This window comes from Polyodon spathula, chromosome 7, assembly GCF_017654505.1.
Source record: "Polyodon spathula isolate WHYD16114869_AA chromosome 7, ASM1765450v1, whole genome shotgun sequence".
Taxonomy (NCBI): domain Eukaryota; kingdom Metazoa; phylum Chordata; class Actinopteri; order Acipenseriformes; family Polyodontidae; genus Polyodon; species Polyodon spathula.
Genome location: NC_054540.1, coordinates 58,832,762 through 58,854,980, shown reverse-complemented (window position 1 = coordinate 58,854,980; position 22,219 = coordinate 58,832,762). Strand labels below are relative to the sequence as shown.

General features: G+C 39.0%; 1 protein-coding gene across 1 annotated transcript; it reads right to left on the bottom strand.

Annotated features, from left to right (window-relative positions):
* Window positions 1-2,775: 2,775 nt before the first annotated feature.
* On the bottom strand, window positions 2,776-5,048 carry LOC121318954 (vacuolar ATPase assembly integral membrane protein vma21-like). The gene is made up of 3 exons (XM_041256178.1): window positions 4,901-5,048; window positions 3,916-4,025; window positions 2,776-3,546 (listed from the first exon to the last, which is right to left on the bottom strand). The coding sequence occupies exons 1-3, from the start codon at window positions 4,960-4,962 to the stop codon at window positions 3,404-3,406; spliced, it is 315 nt and encodes a 104-aa protein (XP_041112112.1). The 5' UTR covers window positions 4,963-5,048; the 3' UTR covers window positions 2,776-3,403.
* Window positions 5,049-22,219: the final 17,171 nt, after the last annotated feature.

Here is a 22,219-nt window from a genome sequence, read left to right as displayed (position 1 = left end):
GAAGAGCACAGTTCAATGCACTCCCATTCAATAAAAAAACTGACAATCTGAGGAAAGGCATATTAGGGATGCCAGCTGCCACCTAATCCTGGCTATTATCAGATTAAACACACACTCTAGCCTTATTACAGTGCACATGGCATTGAAGGTTAATTAAAAGATGATTCTCAAAGAGGACATGATTTATTATGAACAATTCTTCCGCCACAATGGCCTTTAGTTTCGATAAAAATAAGTGCTTCATATCCACAATTTAGACAGCTTTATATGGAAAATATCACCATATAAATCGAATGCATTTCAAGCCGTGCATGGATCGAGACACGTTATATAATAGGAACACATATCTAGAGGTACACAAGGTTTTATAGCCAATGGCTCAAAAAAGATGTTTACTGCTTTGTATCCATGTCCCCCACAGAAAGGTCATCTTGCTCAGCTGATGCAATAGAGACGCTCCAGTGACGACAGAGATTAGCAAGGGCTCGCTCATGGATTTCACTCATCTGCTTTCACTCATAAACTGCAGCAGCAGTGAATAATTCTGTGTGTGCCTCCACTAGTAATTCATGTACCAATGCCTCTTAGGCCAAAAGAAAATGAATCACGCAGAATTATTTTTGTCACACAGCTCTGGAACCCACAACAAATCTGGTGGTGTCAAGATAGTTCATCTAATCCAGTCCCAGCCATTCTGCTGCTGTGCTTGCAAGTTTCTGTTGTATTATCTATATGAAGCGTCCAACCAAAATCACACCAGGACGGCCTTATAAAGAAATCCCTGAGCGCAGTGGTACTCGCTTGTGTCTCTTACTACCCATTCCAGAACCTTCGTCCAATCAGGTCTTTAATTAACTAACGAATTTTGCAAAAATTGCAAAGTAATTTGGAGCTTGTGCTTGCATATTGCTGGGCAACACAGTAAGTGTTGACAGTCCTCTCCAGCAACACGCTGCTAGACGTTACAAGAAAGTACTGTACACCCCAGTATGCCATCAGCTCACATGGCTTTTAGCCCAGCACATGCATTTGCCAGGTATTTTACCAACATGGATTTTTGTGCATCTCTACTAGCACAGGTACCATTTGGAAAAGTTAGTTAAAACACAAACATCCCAGTGCAGCAGGAACCTTGCCATTTGCCCTTTCCCTCCAGCACTTCACATTAACTCTCATTATCTGTCTTTACTGAATATAAAGCACTTACTTACAATGCTCTACATATGCAAAGGAAGTGCAACCTATGTATATTTGAGAGCTGGAAGGATAAATACTGTAGTATAGGTATAGTGTAAGTTTGCTCATGTGCGGTGGCAAGTCAAAAAAGCACAAAATTAATTCCAATATAATATCCAGCTAGAGCAAAAGTGTTGAGCTGGGCAATGCATTTCCATTTCTTCCAATGGTTTACTTTCAGTCCTTTGTCTGCAGAGTAGAAAATAATTTGTTTCACATCACCCACCAACTCATGAAACGGTTTATCAAATAGAAATAGATTTCTCCTACATTGGATAATAATCAATCACTAGGCACAACCCCCCTAATGAATGCTGTGCATGTTTATTCAATTAAACACAAAAAAACCCAGCCTGCTCTCAAGCTTTCATAGGACGTTATCCTTTCATTTTATTCAACTACGTTCAGCTCACACACAAAAAGAATAACAGCTCTTCCTAAACCTAGAACACGTGTTACACCGATTACAGAACGCTGCCAATCTCACAGGGTTATATATTTTAGGGTGGTGATGGGTCTGCCTCGATACACTGAAGTCTGATCATCAAAAAGTCAAAAAACATCAGTAGTCTAATATTGATGTTTTTATCAAAACATCACAAATGTTAAAATATCAATGCTTCAGCTCCCTCTTGTGTCCATAACGCAGCATGAACCTGTTTCAACTTACATTTTATAGTATCATATCAGTATAAAGGGCATAGCAGGGCCAAACTGAATTTCAAGCTCAAAAACATTTGTCTGAGCTTCGCAACATGTATTTCAGGTCTGTAGCCTGAGCAGGGTTTGTTTTGTGTCCAAGACTACACAAAGTACTTCAAACACTCCATACGGCATAATGTGAACAGACAGGAGCTATTTAATTAGCAGCATTACCCACTATTACAATGTATATAACTCATTTTAGCATCAGAACAATACCTGTGATCGTGCGTACGTATCAAGTTGACTGGAACACAGAATGTGCGTTTCTAGTTTCCTGTTACCAGGTGAAAGCACTGTACTGGTCACAATGCTATAAAACAAGTTTGCTCCATGAAGTTCAGTAAATACAGAGTGTATATATCATGCTGAAATGTGTAAATATTAGGTTGAACAAGCTGGGCTTTAAATGCTTTTAAAATTTAATTACAAGAACAGCTATCCATGGGACTTTCATATCCAATTGCCATTTGTATTGCTTTTCTAATGTCTATGTGACTGTAATAAGAAGTGTGTAAATACCACTTCCAGGATTATTATTGTGTGATTCTCAACAGCCTTTGCATATAGTGTAATGTAAACTTAAGGAGTACTGTTCCAAAGCAGATGAGAATACACACCAGAGAGGCACCTCTTCAACAGTGTTTTTTGTTTTCACTTGCAATAAAGTTATTTTATTTGACCCTTAAGGATAAAGCATTTTGGAGGTCTGAAGTCACACACAGGACTGGATTGTATTAATTTATTATTATTATTTTGTAACCCTTTTGGTATTATATCTATTAAAATAAAGACTAAAACTAATTCTGTATACAGTAAATAGATGTGTACATGGTATTGTTTTTATTTAATTAATTTATTTATACATCCCACTTTTGTGATCCCTGATCAAAACAAGTTCATGAGTTTAAACTAACTCACATTTCTAAGCATTAAAACGTTTCACTAAGTGAGGCTCGGCAGTGATTTGTATCTTTCCACTTACAACAAATGACAAAAAAAACATGGTAACAACCACAGCAATAGTTATGGTGAAAATGCAGCACCTGGAACCTCGGAATACCTGAAGAAGCATTCACCACACTGTTCCAAGTCTACCATGGTGCAGTTCCATCATCATACATGTACACGCTTGTGGATGGTTGCATGGACGCACTGCAATTCCCTTTCGCTTGTTATCCGGAACATTTAGTTCTGGGCAAACTCCTTTTTCGATGACCAGAAATTTCTGGACTGCTTATTTTTTTCTTTTTTTATTAATTTTTTTAAAGCAGTAAAGAGCACACCCACATTGTTAGGAACCTTTCCTTTTTCTGAGACATTGCCGTCTCTGTAGCAAAAAAAGGCTACCGAGCTCCTTCCTGACGTTCCTAACGCCCCTTCGCACTTCTCAGCTGTATGAGTCAGTCCTGCCTGCGTCTTTATGTGCTCCACCAAGAAACGTCTGCCTGAAAGAGGTCAGCCGTTAGTCCTGCTTGCCCTCTCGCCACTGACTTGAGCCTTCATTCCAAGCCACGTAGACAAACATGGCCAGCACCATGTGCACAGCCACCACTGCCACAATCGCTGCGTAGAAGTAGCTGTCGTTATGGGACAGACCCAAAGTAGCTAGAAATACGAAAACAAAAAATGCTTTGTCATTTTCACAGTTTTACGAGCAGGGTTGGGGTCAACACAAATTCCTTTTCAAAATTCCAGTTCTAATTGCAAGTCTTTCAAATGGATTCCTATAAAGGGCTTGGAATTGGAACTGATTAAAAGGGAATGGGAATTGGGAATTTGGAATTTATTTCATAAAGGAACAGGAATACAAATTGGAACTTTAGTGTTGGGACAAACATTTTTTATTATTCCGTTTCAATATTCTTTCAAAATGTAATTTTTTTTTTGTTTTGTTTTAATTCAAATAAACCTGATATCTCATTAAATTACAACATCATGTTGGTTTCTGTAAATGAATGTTGTGTTGTTAATTACCTTCAAAGAAGTACATCTTTGATGCAAAATAAAGTCCAATTGGTAAGGTGACCATCAGGATTGTAAAGAACAGGAGAGTCTTCAGTGCTGATACCAAGGACCCATCATTCCTATAAAAAAAAAACAAAAAAAAAAACAGGAAATGCAGTTAGCAAAGTGTGCCAGCTGCTGCTTGATCCGGAGGGCTGAATCGGAATAATCGGTTCCTACAGGTCGCTTACTAAAACCAAAAAACATGTTTGTGAAATCAACTATATGCATTTTTTCGTATTTGCATAGAGGATAAATATTGTGTCAAACGCCTCAACGTGCATAACAACACCCTGTTTTCACTGCACACACTGCCTCGGCTGGTTCAATATTATATCGATGCGCTCCGCCCCCCGCATTGTCCTGGTTCGCACCTGTGTTGTCTGTACTGCGCTGGGGGAAACGTGTTTTTACAAATCTTTCCTTTCTGTGACTTTATCAAGACGCTGCTGGAATAGCCCTTCCGTTTCTGCTGTTCAACACGCCCACCAAACACACTACTGTAAATAAGAATTCAACTCTAATCTGATCAAAATCCAGTCCTATCCGCAGAGCTTGCTCAGTCTCAGCTACGTGCACGCCACTGCACCTGCGTATTGCTCGCTGTCGTGCTGCGTGAAAGAGAGACATTCATATTATTACAGATGGTTCTCTGTGTTTCATTTACAGCTGATATTTACTCATGTCAAACGGACGTCACGCAGACCGTACTAACACAAACAAAACATAAATTCAAATAAACTACAACACCACAGCCACGGGAAAATATATTTGGAACATTGGTTTTTTTTTGTGAAATAAAGAAAACTGGAGTCTGAGATCATTTACAATCTTAATTACATGCCTAGGCCTCCCCTGTCCGTCTCATCCCGACCTGAAAACACGAACACGCACAGTAAACGAAGCCCTCGCATCGCTAACTTCTCCATGATCTTTATAAAAACAACCCTCTTACCCTCTGAAGTCTGGTGCTAGCGCCGGGGCCGCATTGAGCGAGGTCTTGTCAAACCTATCCATGCTTCTGATATTTTAGTACACACTGACTGACAAACGCAACGTCCTCTGCCTTCGGATTGCAAAACTCTGAATGAGACCACATGACGACCACTTCCTGGAGAGGCTCATGTGATAGTCTGACTCAAGTCATATGACTTCCATCCAACGGCGTGCAGTGATTGGACGTGCTGCGTGAATTATTTTGCAACTAGTGTCAAATTAGATACACTGGTTAGCGCAAATCGTGGATTAACTGATATTAAAGTAATCCAGTATTGGTGCTAATCTGGATATTTCGGTTAACTTTAAGATTTTATAAAATACAGTATATTGTGCAATGCAAACAACTTTCTGTAACCATACAGCCAGGTACCAGTTTGCACTGAACAAGCTCCCTCTAGTGGTTATCAATTGAATCACAAACAGTTGATTAATACTGTATACAGCGAAGTGATTTAAGGACTGACGAATGAGTGAGGAATTCCTCTTCCTTTTAAAAGTAAGACAGTGCTTTCGCAGTGATAATGACTAACCACAAGAACAGGGTTTATGGTATCAAGCTCCACTGTCATTGCTATATAAACGCTGCCTCAGGGTTCATTATAAAAGTTCTCATTGGAAATGAAGTGGGATTTAAAAAATCTAACAATAATAATCAGTAATATGCAGCATATCCCTGCTTGATTAAAGCACCCACTCGATTCCCTTATTGAACACATCTGTACACACAAAAAAGGAAAATGTGGTTACTATCATTCATATAGTTCATTAAGAGGTTTTTTGAGTGCTCAATTATGCAATTATGTTCACTCACAACAGCTCAAGAGAAATGAAGGGCAGTGGGTCTCCTCCACTCCCATCCCCAATCACCTCTTTACACTCAAGAGCTGGACAAAGTCCAGATTACCAGCAGGGTCCACTGTAGCTCTGTGAGGAACAGTCTCTGCTGAGCCCGTCTCCCTAACCCTCGGCCAGAATGAGAGCCAAGGCACAGAAATACCAGCAGTGCAGCTGCTGTGGGAAGCACTAACACAATACTATATGCTTACTGACTGTGCGATCTCTAACTGACATATCTGTATACAGTATGTCTCAGTGACCATGACAGGGGCCATAGCCAAGAACAGACAATCAGCTCTGTGAGGCAGAATCATTCCCTAGTCCAGGGCATAGGCCACTTAATACAATACATCACTGCAAGAGCCAGGCTGAGGCAGGGATGAATGTCTGCATGCCTACTTAAAACATCTACATCAAGCCAGGATCAGGCTATCGAAGCTGAACTGTCTGAGTTGACCCTTCGAAGTGTTCAGCTCCCACATAACTCTTTTTAAAGCACAGACGGTCGATCTCCATCCATTTCTTTTATTCATAATAAAGGAACACTGTGTTCCTTTCACACATTCTAGAATGCTGAACACTCAATAGCGAGGCTCCTTTCCAAAGTCAACGCTTCACTGCAACGGCAATGTGCTATGCTAGTGTTATCTTTACATGTCAATAGCCTCTAACATGAATAGATCAATGGGGAGCACACTATTAAAGACTTCAATGCATTGTTTTCATTGCATTAATGCATTGCCCTATTCAAAACATCCTTTGACTCTCAGAAAAGTCACCCTGAGTCGAAGGACAGATACAGTAAGTGGACTGCTTCAATTCATTGTTGGGTGCCAACGCAACATTTCCAGCGCAGGCCGGTGCTTTTTTCCTGAAAGCCTCAGTCCATTCCATAGCCAAATTAAGCTCACGGTTTCATTAAATCACCATAGAGGCAGCTTCCATTGGAAGGGCATGTGTCAGCTCTGAGAAATAAAAAAAAAAAACACTTTTGGGGACAGTGCAAAGACAAGCATTGTGAAGCTCATAGATGTCTGGTAAAGCATATTAAAAACCACAGGAAAAGCATGGGAGAACTTCACAATTACAGTCCAGTCATTTATTGTGTTAAACCTTTCATAAGGGAAGAGAATACCAAATTACAGTATGTGACATTTTTCAAAATGGTTTTGCATATATTGTTTCAAGATACTGCTCTGTGGTTTTGCCAGTAATATTTTTCAGACTTGTGTAAGGAGGGTTAATCTTTAGTCCAGCTAAATAAATGGTAGCTACAAAGGTTTTAGATAAAGCATGGCGCATGTAAAGCAGGAATCAGAACAAACTAGATAAAGAACACATAATAATGAACATAAACATGGCAAATAAAGCAGGTCTCTATTAAAACAGTTTGTTCAGTGACTTCACTATTTCAGTGTGATGGGCTGATGAATGAAAACTCAAGACCTTTGTTGTTTCTCTGCAACAGGAAAACTTAAACTTTAAAAGGCAACAAAAATGTGACAGCTCTTGATATTTGCTTGCAGTATTTGTAGTTTATCCAAAACTTTAAACTCTCAAGGATGGCTTCAAAAACCCTAGCACTAACCTTGCACTACCTTATCTAAAATAACACTAGGCAGGCCAAGATTAGTGCAAATATCAATGCATGTGAAACCAGCCGATCGTCATACAATATATAGTAGTACTGAAGACAAAGTTCACATGTTACTATATATTTATTGAACCTGGGTTTAAAATCCTCCTTCTGATTCGTTAAAACACTGTCACTATAGGCTGCAGTCCTTAAGAGTGCTCTACATTCAAAGCAATGGTAATTATACTTTAATTGTTCCACAGCAACAGTAAATATTCCCATAGCAACTGCTCTGGCCTAGCTTGATGTGCTCACCTTTCACATCACAGAGAAGATGACGGAAGCCTGTTTTCCTCAGCTTTCTGAAAAAGTTTTTTTTTTTTTTTAAATGTTTTCAAACAAACTGTTTTACAATATCTTAAAACGTAATAAAATCATGACGAAGGGCATATGAATATAAAAAAAATGTTTTTTTTATCTTTTTTTTTTTTTAACAAATATGTTTTCTTTAGCTGTGTACCATGACAGCTCATAACAATGGTCATTTCAAACAGACAAATAATAATGTAATGAAGGTTCAGTTCAATTCAAATGATTATCTCCGGAGTTGCAAGCACATATCTGCCATGGAAAGAAGCATCTTCACTCCTTAATAATGTTTTAGATGACTGATCTCCATGATTTTGGATGCCAACACAATTGAACAATAAAGCAAATTGACACCAAAGAGTGATTGCAATTGTATATAATAAAGCTCAGTACTTTTTGTAGTTGGAATAATTAAACACAAGCTCTTTCCAGCCATGCAGATTTTGACACATTTAACTAATTTATTCCATAAAATCTGGTTTTATTATTGAACAATGCTAACCAAATGCTAGCAACAGAAAAATAGAAGAAACATATACACATATCAACTGATATGCATAATCATTAAAAATGAGGTTTTATGAATAATATAATAACTTCAGGGAACCCCACAGTATTCTAGTCAGAGAACCCTTGTAACTGCTGTTAAGCTTTCTCTGTAGCAGCAGTCAAGGTCTATGGTTGTGGTAATGCTTTGGGACCTACTGGAAGGGCCTTCCTGGTAAATCCCATTCCCTAACCTCTCTATAGCAGTCACACTCTGCAATGATGGAAGAACGGGCCAGTGCTCCCTCAGTACAAGGGTCCTTGTGGTATCCATGCCTGCTCAGTTAGCAGCTGTGATTCACTCGGAGTAAGGCAAGGCTCCTAATGGTGTAACATGGCATTAGGATTGAGATGAGAGGCAAACAGGCCATAAAACAAGCAGATCATAGCTGTCTTACACTCCGTTGCATTGTACACTGCAGCTTGTGTTTATCTTTTTAAAAGCCCAGTGCTCCTCAAGCTCATTCACAGTATTGTGCATGATGACAAACTATTGTATTGAGCAAGTGCCTAGAACAGGGGCACCTCATACAGTGTAACTGTAGTCTGTTCCCAAAAGCATTCCCACAGCAACGGCAATGCTTAAGACAAAACAAAAATGTCTGGATGAACTCTATCACCAGTTTGGAATCCTACCTGGCTGCAGTGGTGCACAGCTAAAGACAGGCGATGGAATCCCTTCCTCCAGAGCCTGCTGCTCAGCCAGGCACAGAGGGTTCCCAGCCCCCTTGACGGGAGCTGACTGCCACAGATAACGCTTCACAAGAGATGGGAAACAAATGCCTGGAATCCAAATCAGGCTGGCAGACTAACAGGACCACTGGAGTGTGCTGGAGGATTCCCATTGTGGTTGTGTCTGCTGGCCGAGAGATAACCAATCATGCACTTTAAAAAGCATCACTCTGACTAGTTCTGTTCTTCCACTGGTGCATGTATATATTTACGAGCTCTAGCTGCAAGCAAACCAATGTATGATCTATCTTACTCTGTTACTCTACTAAATTATTGCAATATACAGTTCAACACAGCAGTGGTTTTGTGGGCTAGTGGCCCTGGTGGAATATTGTGGCACACAATGCTTATGGATCTTCAATGAACCTCAAAAGACTAAAGTTGCGGGGCAGTGGTGAGGTCAGGTAAAACTGGATGCTGTCAGATACTCTGATACAGAGCAGTGGGGTGGATGCACATTTTGGACTGTACAAACAACCTCTAGATGGCACTGTTTGTTAGCACAGCTGTTCTATAATTGCTGTGGAAAACATAAATCCCTTTTCAAAATGTCTAGCACAGGGCAGATACATTAATTAAATAATATTTCGTATGGACTTCAAGTGCTGCATTGTATTGATCAGCCTATGAATGTCGGTCTTCAAATAGTCCTGAAGTTGATTGCAATGTGTGCTTTTAATGCAAATGTTCTTGGTCTGTTTGAGATTTTTTCTTCACAGATGTGTTTGATACAGTATTTGTTTTGTCCTAGTTATCATGATTTGCAGTATGTATCACTTTCCAAGTTGCCAGGAAACAACACCTGCTATATTTATAGCACGACTAACAATAAAACTGACAACGTCACATTTCCTATCTGGCTCCTATTGGCTCTTACTTTATGTCAGGACATGATACTGCAGCAGTGTACTGCACATTGGTCACATTATGCAGATTGCATTTAGCATTCTGTACTCTGTATGAACACCAGAGTATACGTATTGTATTACATATTTAGAAAACTTTTCAGAAGGCATCAAGTCAGTTAAAAAAAAAAAAAACCTTGAAGAAATTGTCGCAGGCTATTTAGAAATGAATTACACTTTGGAAACGGCTGTGTTTGTTTGTCAGTCTGTCAGATTCTCAGCTGAGAGAAGGCATGGGGGCAGAGAGAGTGGAGAGGATGGCAGGGATGGGTGATCTGATGATTCAGGGAGGGTTGGAATGAATAGACAGAGCACTGCAGCACTCCCCCTACCCCCACAGCCACACACACACAGCACCTCCATCCTAGTGTTCCAGTTACCTCAATGAATAGAACAGAGAACCACAGAAAAGCAACAATCCTGTACACTGAACCACAATACCTGATGTAGGGGTGTGATGCTGGCATTCGTAAGCTCCACCCAGTGAGATTTCATTGGAAGATCTCCTTCAGTCACTGTGTGAACAATTGTACCATATTCCTTTCCTTTCTATGTTTCCATGAGGGTTATGAAAGCTAGCTACTTCAAAGAGAAACTGGATAGAACCAGATGCTTTGAAGCTAGGGTTAAGATAAATGGACAATTAACCAAGTGATAAGGGATTTGTGTCTTCTTCTGATTGGTTTAAGGAAAAATCATGATGTCCCTGAGAGACTGCATTTAAACTGAGAATACTGAAATGTTCTTGTATTGCTCTGATCTGTGCTTGGAAAGAGGATTCCAGCAAACTGTTGTCACCATGTAACCTTTAAGATGTCTGGTTGTAACTTTGCAACTCATAACTTTTATCTTCAATAAACTAACTGAAGCCTGTGATTTCTCTTTCCTTTCTTCTTTTATTTCTTTTTCAACAATAGAGGTTTTTATGGCAGGGTAACTTCTCGAACTCCAAAGATATCACACACTGTTTTAAAATTTCTAAAAATGGGGATATAATTGTACCACCTTGAAAAAACTCTTAGCAAGCCACTGGACAGGCAAACAATGAACTGAAGAAACACGCACACTCGTGTTGATATTACAGCACACTGGTACAGGTATACAGTATTACCCTCCACCTATTATCCTGGCCAGAATAGAGCTGGAGTCAATGGGGACAAGTTCCTGATAATATCACTCTGTTTAACATCACACTCGCCTTTATTACTGCTTTACCTGTAACTGAAAGAAGCTCAGATCCTTTTCTCCGTTTGTGCTGATCATAATATGAGCCTGGGATATAAACTGTGGCCTTTTAAAGGTACTCGGCAATCTAATATAACACAAGCATTCAGAGGCCAATTATCAATGCAACAAAAATGCAGTCTTATCATTTCTAAGTAAATAACATACACAGACATGACTGATATGCCAGCAAACAGCTGGTTATTTTGTCTAATGACTCTCAAGCTCATCTTTATTGTCTCAAACAGTAACCCAATCTATCACGGTTGAATTTGTTATCTGTCCCGTGTGCAATTATACTCAGCAGTTATCTCGCTCATTTTTCATTTACTTTTTCACTCTGGCAGAGTGCTGATCAGAACAACAGAGTACATTAAAATAAATTGCTTCAATTTGTTTTTAGTTAAAAAAAAAAATTTCACTATTTAAATCCGACTTTTATTAACATCATCTCGAGTCTTGTGGTTCAATTTGTTCAAGGGAAAAGTTTTACAATGTTAAACCAATAGTAGTTAATGTGTTGTGTGTCTATTACGGCTTCTCATATGGATGTCGTGAATGAGGTGGTAGCCAGGGCTCTGGGAAGTCAGCTAGAAAGAACTGATTACAGTTTTATTGATACCAAGTTAAGTGTTTGAAAAACATCAGATCCAGCATGCCTAGAAACAGCTACAGAGTGCAATGAAAACTTACAGCAATGGTAGACCTTTTGGGACATGGCTGCAGTAATTGAAACACAACAAATCTGTTGGACGGTGCCCAAGTTAATCAATATTACTTTTTAAGTTAATATGTCTTATCATGTAATTTAAAGCATTTATAAAATGACATTCAAATTCAATTCAATTGCATGACAGTCAGATGATGCTATCAGCGCACGAAGGTGTCCATTTTCTCAATAAGGACCCTAAAAAGTGAGGCTGCCGTTTAAACATTCAAGAAAGACTCAAAGAATGGAAGTAAAATGGGGATACATCAAGCATCACATGATGACTTCTATCTGAAGTATAACATCTGAATTCATTTTCATGATAGAAATGCTCCACAACTAGATTACTACTGTAATTAGATTTGGGAGTTCGGGAAAGCCAAGGAAATCCATCCTAATTCTAAATGAAATGATAAACATTCTGTACGTCAATCAGGCTCAATGTACTAGATGTTCGCCAAAAGCAATGGATTCCCCTGCCATGTTTGATGGATGGCCTGCATGCATAATTATACATTTCGAATGCGTCACACTGTGTAGGTTTTTATTGGATAGGTTCAGTATTCTTTAAGTATAACTTTTCATGTTGATAGCAATGTAGTTCTTTTTTGGGAGTCCCTTTGGTTTGAGGACTAGCTTGTGCAAGCATGATCTGTTGAGTGTGTTACAATACCAGGGACCCAGTGTCAGTCTTTAGCCCCCTGGGGGGAGTTATTTGAAGTGCTCTGTGATCAAATCCGTTCTGTACAATTTAAAGTGGCAGCGAAAGCTGTAAAAGAGAATTACAAAGAAGCAGCAGCTGCAGCACTTAAGCGCCCAGACAGCATTAACCAACAGAGGTGAGTCTAGTGGCCAACCAAGTGGCGTGAAGGCGGGCAGGGGTGAAGAGGCAAATGCTGAGATCGATCACAAACTCAACACTTAAAAAAATAGGAAACGTCCACCAACTTCAGATGTTTGCTGAACTGCTTCATAGTTTCTGTCAGTACTGTAGGTCTCTTGAGCATTATCTTTATCTGCCTTCCTTAGCGAATGGGATAGAACAACACCATTGCAAATTCACCAGTAATTGGCTTTAACCTGCACAGTTCACTGCACAATGTACCAACATGCCAGGTTCAGTGTCCATTTCTGGACGATATCTGGCTGACAAACCAGAGCAGTAATAAATACTCTTGTTTGTAGAGAGATATCCCAGCATTGCAGGGCTGGCGGGGCTCAGTCTACCCCCTGGGTCTTTCTGAAGCAATCAGACTTTCATTTCATTCAAGAGGGCAGGGGTTTTGCTTATGTAGAAAATGCTATTTGCACACAAAATGCTTGACAGTCACATATGTTTGGTCTGTAATAAGTTCTTGCCAGAAGATCAGCTGCAGACGTGAAGTTCTGTGTCTCTGTTTAAAGACTATGCTATATGTTGCTATCTCTGATCACACGCTTTCTAATCATCCTCATAAAAGTTCGCCATAGGAAAAGTACAGCAAAGTGGAATAAAGTAGACTGAAAGCATGGTACATGTAGCTTAACAACCTCATTTTAGTCACAATGACAGCTTTGGGATATGTCAAATGTGGACCTTACAGTGCTTTCTCCAAATTGGTCAGAACAGCCCACTGTAATGAGAGGCTGCATCTCTGGTTTTTTTTGCCATCCCTCACCCTTTAGATGTTTAATCAGTGCTATTTCTGTTGTTGTATTTAAGGATTCCTGCTTGCATTGGAAAACACAAAGTTAATTCTGTATTTTCTTTGATCAAGGCTTAAACCTGTATAAATCCCCTGGGTGCTGGTCCACTCCTGATTTTAATGAACTTTCGATTTTTTTTTTAAATCGTTTTGGGAGGAGGTGCAACTTCCTTGCACTTTCCAATTCATTACTTTAAAATCTGGCTTTAACTTGTTTTGTATAACCTTTCTAGAGTGCTGGGCTTGAAACTGCTGGAATATTCCACTGCAAGTCAAAGGACTTCACTTATCACAAGTATATGTGACCCACTGTCAATGTCACGCTGATTAATGGCAACGTTAGTAGAGCAAAATCTACATAATTAATCTTCCTTTTTCATTGTTCATTAATCTTTTCAGAATGGGGTGATCACTTCCATTTTCCTGTTGTGCAGAATGCTTCTAAATGCTCAGAACCCTTATTCCATGTTTTAATAGGGACCCACACATCCTGCAGTAAATATCAACGTGAAAACACTACAAGTTTTTGAGAACATTGGTGTTACTTTTTTATTATCTCTTTTTTTATTTTTTCTTTATTATTTTTTCTATATTCTTTCTAATCAATGAATACAAAGATTATCTTTGAGGAAAAAAGAAAAAAGACATGGCATTGTGTCAAAGGATCTAAAAAAACCTCAAGGTTTCCTGGTTTAATTGTAACAGATTAGGTTTTCAAAAGATCATCTCGCCACGTTTAAGTGATTGAATGTGCCTTAAAAAAAGGGGGATATTTAAAAACCTCCCTGAAAGAGATTAAAATACCTTTCAATCTATTAAATTAAATCAAATAAACAATAGATTTGTATAAAACAAAGTGGCACGATGGCCAAAATAAATATACACAAATAAAAGTACCGTGCTTGTACAACTCCAGTACTGGTAGCAATTGTTTGTCTTTGTACTTCATTCTCTTGGTCTCTCCTTCTCCGAACAACCCTTTCTCCCATCAACTGGGTGTCAATTACCTTGTTTATCCCTTGACCACATTCCGCACAGGTTTTTCTAATGAGCATGGTTGACAGCCAAGTCGTTAATAAATCACTAGTTGCATTCTCAAGGGATGCATTTGGCAGAGAAGAGAAGCATTGCCCCTGCCAAAATACATTTAACTATAAAAATAAACTACAACTACAATAATAATAATAATAATAATAATAATAATAATAATAATAATAATAATAATAATAATAATAATAATAATAATAATAATAAACATAATAATAATACACACACAAAATATTTTGTATCTAATTATACATTGCAGAGAAGACGATCAACTGAACCAGTGCAGAAAGAAACTTAAATTCTATCGCTAATGAAAACATGAAGCTAGTTAAATTCATTAAAGGCAATTCTTAAGAAAACAAACATTGTTCTTGTTATGTATAAAATAATTCACGGATGAGGATAGCCGTAAACACTTGGCATGGAATAGCTACAGCACTGTATGAATGTTCACAGTGTATCCTCTGGGTACTGTATGGGTAAGTGTGGAATAGCTACAGCACTGTATGAATGTTCACAGTGTATCCTCTGGATACTGTATGGGTAAGTGTGGAATAGCTACAGCACTGTATGAATGTTCAAAGTGTATCCTTTGGGTACTGTATGGGTAAGTATGGAATAGCTACAGCACTGTATGAATGATCACAGTGTATCCTCTGGGTACTGTATGGGTAAGTATGGAATAGCTACAGCACTGTATGAATGTTCACAGTGTATCCTCTGGGTACTGTATGGGTAAGTGTGGAATAGCTACAGCACTGTATGAATGTTCACAGTGTATCCTCTGGGTACTGTATGGGTAAGTATGGAATAGCTACAGCACTGTATGAATGATCACAGTGTATCCTCTGGGTACTGTATGGGTAAGTGTTTTTAATAAATATTCAAAGTGTTGACCTTTTCAAACGCAGTGTCAATTAAGAAGGTGTGTGACTGCTTTACAGCATAAAGAGATATTGCCTTTTCCTTCAGAATCCTTTTTTGACAGAAGGCATTACATTTCAACTACATTATAAAAACAGCCTCTTTACGTTTATATCATTTAAACAATCGATCATTTTTTTTATATATACAAAATAACAAAAAATAACAAAATTAACCAAAACAATATACCAAGTAGTTTAGAGCAATAGTAAAAGAGAAAATGATTAAATACCCCTTTCAATGAAAATAATTAAATCTTACTTTAAAAAGCAGTGACAACACAGACTTCATTTATAAACCAATGAGACGGTATAAAGCAGTTATAAGAATGAGGACTGTTCTTTTGTTTTTCACTTTGGAAGAATCAAAGGCTTGTGAAATGAAACTTGAGGTTCTCAGTGGAACAGAGAGTGAGTAATGGAATGCTTCACACACTGGGAAAGAAAATCAAAACTAAAGAGAACTATATAACCCAAAAAATCAACACTTACAGGCAGTTTTTTTTCACACCACCAGGGACAATGAAACCTCGCTGGAGGAGGTCTTATGCAGAGCCTGCTATTCCCCTGATCATATCCTTCACAGCCTCAATCACAGTACAGTCAAGGTACCCTTACAGCAGGTTCCAGGAACAAACTGAGTAACATACAGTACAGCTCTGGCCAAAAATTATGCATCACCCTATATAATTAACTAATGTTAAAAAAGCACAAAGTTATTTTAAATAACAAATGATGAATTCCTGAATACTGAATGAGAGTTGAGTTTGATATGTGTCGACTGAATCAGGATTCCTAGTGTTTCTGATTCTCAAGCATTGCTAGTGTCTGACACAGAAACTTCTTACTCTCCCCACAGCAGAATAGTGCTGTCTAATCATGAAGAACTCTGACAACATGTCACATACAGTCATCTTTTATCCAGTCATCTGGGTACATTTCAATAGGCATCAGCAAGTCACTTATTGTGCAGTACAGTCCAGTGCCCAGGTCCCTTTCTTAATAACACACCACCACAAAAGTTCTGTTCTTTGACATTTAAGAAAGAAAACAATTAAGATTGCAGAACCTATTTGCTCTTCTCCCAAAACATGACACTGGTGATGAAATGTTGAATGACACTGATAGTAATTTAACCGGCTCAACAGATATTCTTTATCTCTTAAAGTTTATGTTTTTAAATCAAAATCAGTACAATAATCAAATGACTTCAGAAATACCAATCAGTGGCATCCAGGCGGAAGTTTTCTGCGTTAATGTAGGGTTTGAATTCCTGCAACAACTCCTGTAATATTAACATGCTTGCCCCCCCCCCCCCCCCAGAACAACGAGAAATGATCAGGAAGTCTGCATATACAACCGTCTATTCTCTTACAAACAGTACATATCTCAAGATCGTTTTGCAGTTGGCCACACACTTTAGAATACAGAAGACATTTCTCAAACCTAAGCAGAAGTGATATCATTATTGCAGTGATGACGTTATGTGATTGCACAGACAGGAGCAAAGTGATGTGATTTGCCAACGAGGGCCACTGACTGGAAAGGCCTCAGGGTAACAGGAGAGCTTATTAGTCACTGTAAAAAACATCACCGCGGGAGGGTTCTGTATACTGAAATCCTGTGGCATGTTTAGAAAAATGCAGACAAATGTTACTAATAAAACAGGTCTTTCACAATGACGTATTATCTGCAGTGCAGTGGAAGACAACTCCATGAATACCATAAGATAAAACATCAGCTTAAGGACACACAAGCTTACCAACAAACTGATATTTGTTTTAGATTGTGAAACAGAACAAGTGGATCTGTTTCACTATGTTCAAAATGCTGGGATATCATACACAATCATACACAATCATATACAATCATATACATTCATACTCAATCATTCTTCTCCTCAATTTTGAATGCCCATCACCGCAGCAACTGACCACAAAGTTTTGGAGACAACTGTGCTTTTTAATAGTTCAATAACTTTCATACTTTTTAAATACAACATGACTCAAACTTTGGAACTGTTACTTTTTTGAAGCTACTGAAAGTTGTGTACACAGAATGGTATTTTGTGGGAGAGTCTGGAGAGAGATGATTTTCCTCATCTCCCTCTGCAGCAAAGACAATTCAAGATCAGGTTTGTTTTATGTCTCAATAAACAGTATATATACATTTATGATCAATGGCATTCAGTGCTGAACCGTGTGAAAACAAATTGGCATCAGGCCAGCAAAATATTGTGTTTGGCCACATACAATTTTTAAACACGCTTAATGTGCTCAAATCTATCTATTTATCTACTCTAACACACTTTAAGACACCCCATATTGGATATCTATCCTTGAATCTTAAGAGATAAAACATAGCTTATGCAGAAGCAGGAGAAAAAGTTTATCATCACAACACAAAAAAGGTTATATCCTTAAATGCAGCCCTGAGGACACCCGCTCATTTGTAGTGTACGAACATCGAACCAGCAGGTCCCTAACCTTTATCCCTAACAGCTCATTAGGGCTATTCAATAGCCTAGCATACGAGTATACACAATGCTAAAGAGCAAACGACCCCAAGCAACAGAAATGTCAGAGAGCCCCAATGCTGAGACTAATCTCAGATATACGTTTGGAAGGGAAGCGATTTAATGTGTGGAAGCTGTGAATACAAGACCCTAGTATTCGACTCATGCTACCATTAGCGCTGGTAGCATCGAGAGAATTGAAGAAGATAAGCTGGAAATCTAGTTAATTTCTGTTGTTTTTCTGTTTACTCAATCAGAAACGTTACGCATAATGGTGTGCGCTTCCATTCAGAGCCTATTCTCCTTCAGTAATGGGATGCAAATTGAAACTTTCTAAAAAGCCCAGTGCATGAAGCATTATTGCTTAGCAGCTATTTAACAGGGGTGACTGTAAATGCACAAGCAGCCCTAGTTTTAGGCATTATATTCAAACTGCAGGCACTATCAGCATTCCCAGTTTTTTAGTTTCTTTTTAAAGGCAACTTTAAGCCGTGAAGAACATGGGGCATACCACTGAATCTGTTTTAGTAGCCCTTCAGCATTGTTTGATAGTAATGCGTACCTACAGTGTTATATTAGATGGGACACAAGCAATAGCACTTGTCAGAATGGCAATGGGAAGGAAGGGACCTTCAGGCAAGGGAAAGATAAACTCGCCATTCGAAAAGATCATGTTGGTAAAGCCTTTATCCAGAAGTCGCTCCAGCTGAAATTGTAGACGCAGCTGAAAGCTGGAGGATGAAAAGCATGTGGCCGACTGGTGTGATATTTGAGCTTCTCACTGGGCCAGGCTGAAAATCAAATTAACAGCCTTCCTCTCTCCCTCTCAGCTGCCCTCTACATTTTCAAGTAATCTCCATTCCTAAAGTGAAACTTTTGGGTAATAAGTCATGCATGTGTCTGATCAGCATTGGCGTCATGTACCTATCTGTAGACTAGCAACTGGTAATATGCTGTATTCAATGTATAATTTTTTTTTTTCTGATTGCTACTTTGGTTTATAAAATTATTTTTCATATCTGCAATTCATTCCCTTTCCAAGTTGGTCTCCTCTGCAGCATGCGGTAGGACCCCTTTAAGGTTTAGAGTAGGACTCTATTTCCTGCCGGACAGCATATGGCCTTGGTAGTGTTGTGACAGGATATAGTCTAAGCTGAGTCAAATTAAAAATAACTTCTGTAACTCAAAGCAATGTACAGGGAAATGGCAAGGGACATGTGAGGATGATACGCTGATGAAAGGCAAGGAAATATTTTATAAAACTAAGTTTACAAAACAGAAGCAAACCTTTAAGCAACTCATGGGGGGTTTTAGAGCTAAATTCTAAAATGCATCAGAAAAGTAATGTTAGGAAACACTAATACATTCATAGATGAATTAGGGCTCTGCTTTAATGCATATTTAACACCACGATACAATGGCTTCAGGTCTACAGAACTTGCAGTACTAAAATAAAGCCTTTAAATTGATATGCCATGTGGACCTGAATGAGAGCTTGCCACTTCAGGTTGTTCTTAGGAAATGCAAAGTCATGCCATTGTGGACCTGAATGAGAGCTTGCCACTTCAGGTTGTTCTTAGGAAATGCAAAGTCATGCCATTGTGGACCTGAATGAGAGCTTGCCACTTCAGGTTGTTCTTAGGAAATGCAAAGTCATGCCATTGTGGACCTGAATGAGAGCTTGCCACTTCAGGTTGTTCTTAGGAAATGCAAAGTCATGCCATTGTGGACCTGAATGAGAGCTTGCCACTTCAGGTTGTTCTTAGGAAATGCAAAGTCATGCCATTGTGGACCTGAATGAGAGCTTGCCACTTCAGGTTGTTCTTAGGAAATGCAAAGTCATGCCATTGTGGACCTGAATGAGAGCTTGCCACTTCAGGTTGTTCTTAGGAAATGCAAAGTCATGCCATTGTGGACCTGAATGAGAGCTTGCCACTTCAGGTTGTTCTTAGGAAATGCAAAGTCATGCCATTGTGGACCTGAATGAGAGCTTGCCACTTCAGGTTGTTCTTAGGAAATGCAAAGTCATGCCATTGTGGACCTGAATGAGAGCTTGCCACTTCAGGTTGTTCTTAGGAAATGCAAAGTCATGCCATTGTGGACCTGAATGAGAGCTTGCCACTTCAGGTTGTTCTTAGGAAATGCAAAGTCATGTTTCTCTAACATGTAGGCTTCTTGAAGTTGCAATACTCACCTGGTCACTGTGGGCTATGACCAGCAGTTGACATGAGATTCAATTGGTTAGCTTTAGCAGAATAAGATGTACTGCCAGCAGCCGCTAATAACACTTCTTGTGCCCTTACACTGTGCTATATGTTTATCTTTACAGTGTCATTTTACTTATCTTTACTGATAGTCATTTTGGGTCTCATTGTAGTTTATTCATTCATTTACAAAACATCAATAAACATGTTATTAAATAATAGCTAACAGATTATTACAATGCTATTTCAATGGCATTACTAGGAAGCTTCATGTCATGTTATCAGGTAAGGTAAACGCTAGTCTGAATCCCAAAGTAATCTCTAGCGAAACTAGGTGGGGGTGGGGGTGGGGGTGTGGGGGTGTTAAACCAGCTGTACAGCACACTGTTTGCTTGTAGAGGTGTGCCTTTGCCAGGCTTCTATTCCCATGCTGGTTCAGATCCACGTGTTGCAGTATTGACTGCAGTCTTGTGTCAGTCTGCATTTACAGCATCTTGTTTTTTAAACAGGAACAGAACAAAGGGACTCCATTTAACAGGTTATGACACTGTGATAGCTTACCATGACTATTTTAATTGGGAGCTGGTCCTCTAACCCTCTCAGTGTGATTCATTTTGTTTATATCTGTTGAGAAGCTGTCAGGTCCCACTCCTTTGCTGCTGACTGCATGAAGCACTGTGGACAGCACAGATGACTGGTCACACGGGTCTCCAAGATAAAGCAGCTCCGCCAATAAATCACGTTGACACAGGGGGCTCTCTGAATCAGATTCGGTGCTGGAGCACAGCTCAGTGCCCCTGTGCTCCTTCATAGCTTTGCTGTAATACCAAGCGTTTAATGAAATCCAGCAAATTAGAGACCAAATTAAAAATGACTCATATTGACCTTTTTTTTTTTTTTTTTTTTTTTTAAATAGGATGCTAACTTGACAAGATATGATATGCACTTTACACTTCAATAGATAGGCTAAATGTTCTCACGATTTCTCTGAAGTGGGTAGCTGGAATCAAGCCAGGTGCTATTACAAGTAAGATGTGACATTTGAACAGGTAGTACCTTTTTCTATCATACAGTAGAAGTCCTTAAGGCTTTAGGAATGCCAATACATTTTTGTGGCACAGCATCAATAATATGACAAGCATCAAAGGGAAAAGGATGAGCAGGAAAATGACACATAGGCAGACTGTGCTCTTGCAAAAAGCTTACAGATCACAAGGTAACCGTTTTTGACACACGCAGAAGAAATAATCTTTACTAACACTATTAAAAGAGAAGAGAGAAGATAACTCAGGTACAACAACACAAATACATTTCGTTGAATACCGTAAGGCAAACTGATTAAGTGCAGTAATGTTAAGAATAAAACACAAACCTGCACATACAAATCAAACCCAGCAATAAAATATCACTGGGTTTATAATTAAAAAACCCAATCAAATATGTATATCACTGAGAAAAATCAATGACCGATTCATCATAATTAATGGAAGTGACAGCAAGAATCTTGGAGACATTAATAATCTTCACTGTCTTCTTACTCATCTTTCTGATCTTCTTCCTCGTCAATTACCAGCAGGTCTTTTATTTTCACTGGACGCCTCAAGGTCTGACAAGCATGCACTGTAAGTGCAGCCCCTTTATCCCAGCTGAAGATAATCTCATCGTTGGATTGGCTATCAGCTTACCGCTCCTCGATTGAGTGCACCCTCTCCAGGTTGTCGATTGGTCCAACACTAATCGATCTGGGAGATTGAGCAGTGTCTATTATATAGAGCAGTGGGATTCAATGGTACTTGATCCTCCCACCCCCCTCCCGCCACACATGTGCATCACCAGATAGCATCAGACTTTGTCCAACAATATCCAAGCTTAAATAAACAGTACCAGTAAAATGCACAGCGCCATCTAGAAACTTTGACATGCCAGGAGGTGTAAGCAGTTGATAAAGTTAATGTACTGTATATCAATCAATCAATCAATCAATCAGTCTTTATTTTATATAG

Excerpts from the sequence above, each read along its gene's own strand:
- LOC121318954 (XM_041256178.1), bottom strand. The coding sequence starts at position 4,962 with ATGGATAGGTTTGACAAGACCTCGCTCAATGCGGCCCCGGCGCTAGCA. Across the intron at positions 4,026-4,900 it reads CTAGCACCAGACTTCAGAGG|GAATGATGGGTCCTTGGTAT; the intron begins GTAAGAGGGTTG and ends TTTTTTTTATAG. Across the intron at positions 3,547-3,915 it reads AAAGATGTACTTCTTTGAAG|CTACTTTGGGTCTGTCCCAT; the intron begins GTAATTAACAAC and ends TCGTATTTCTAG.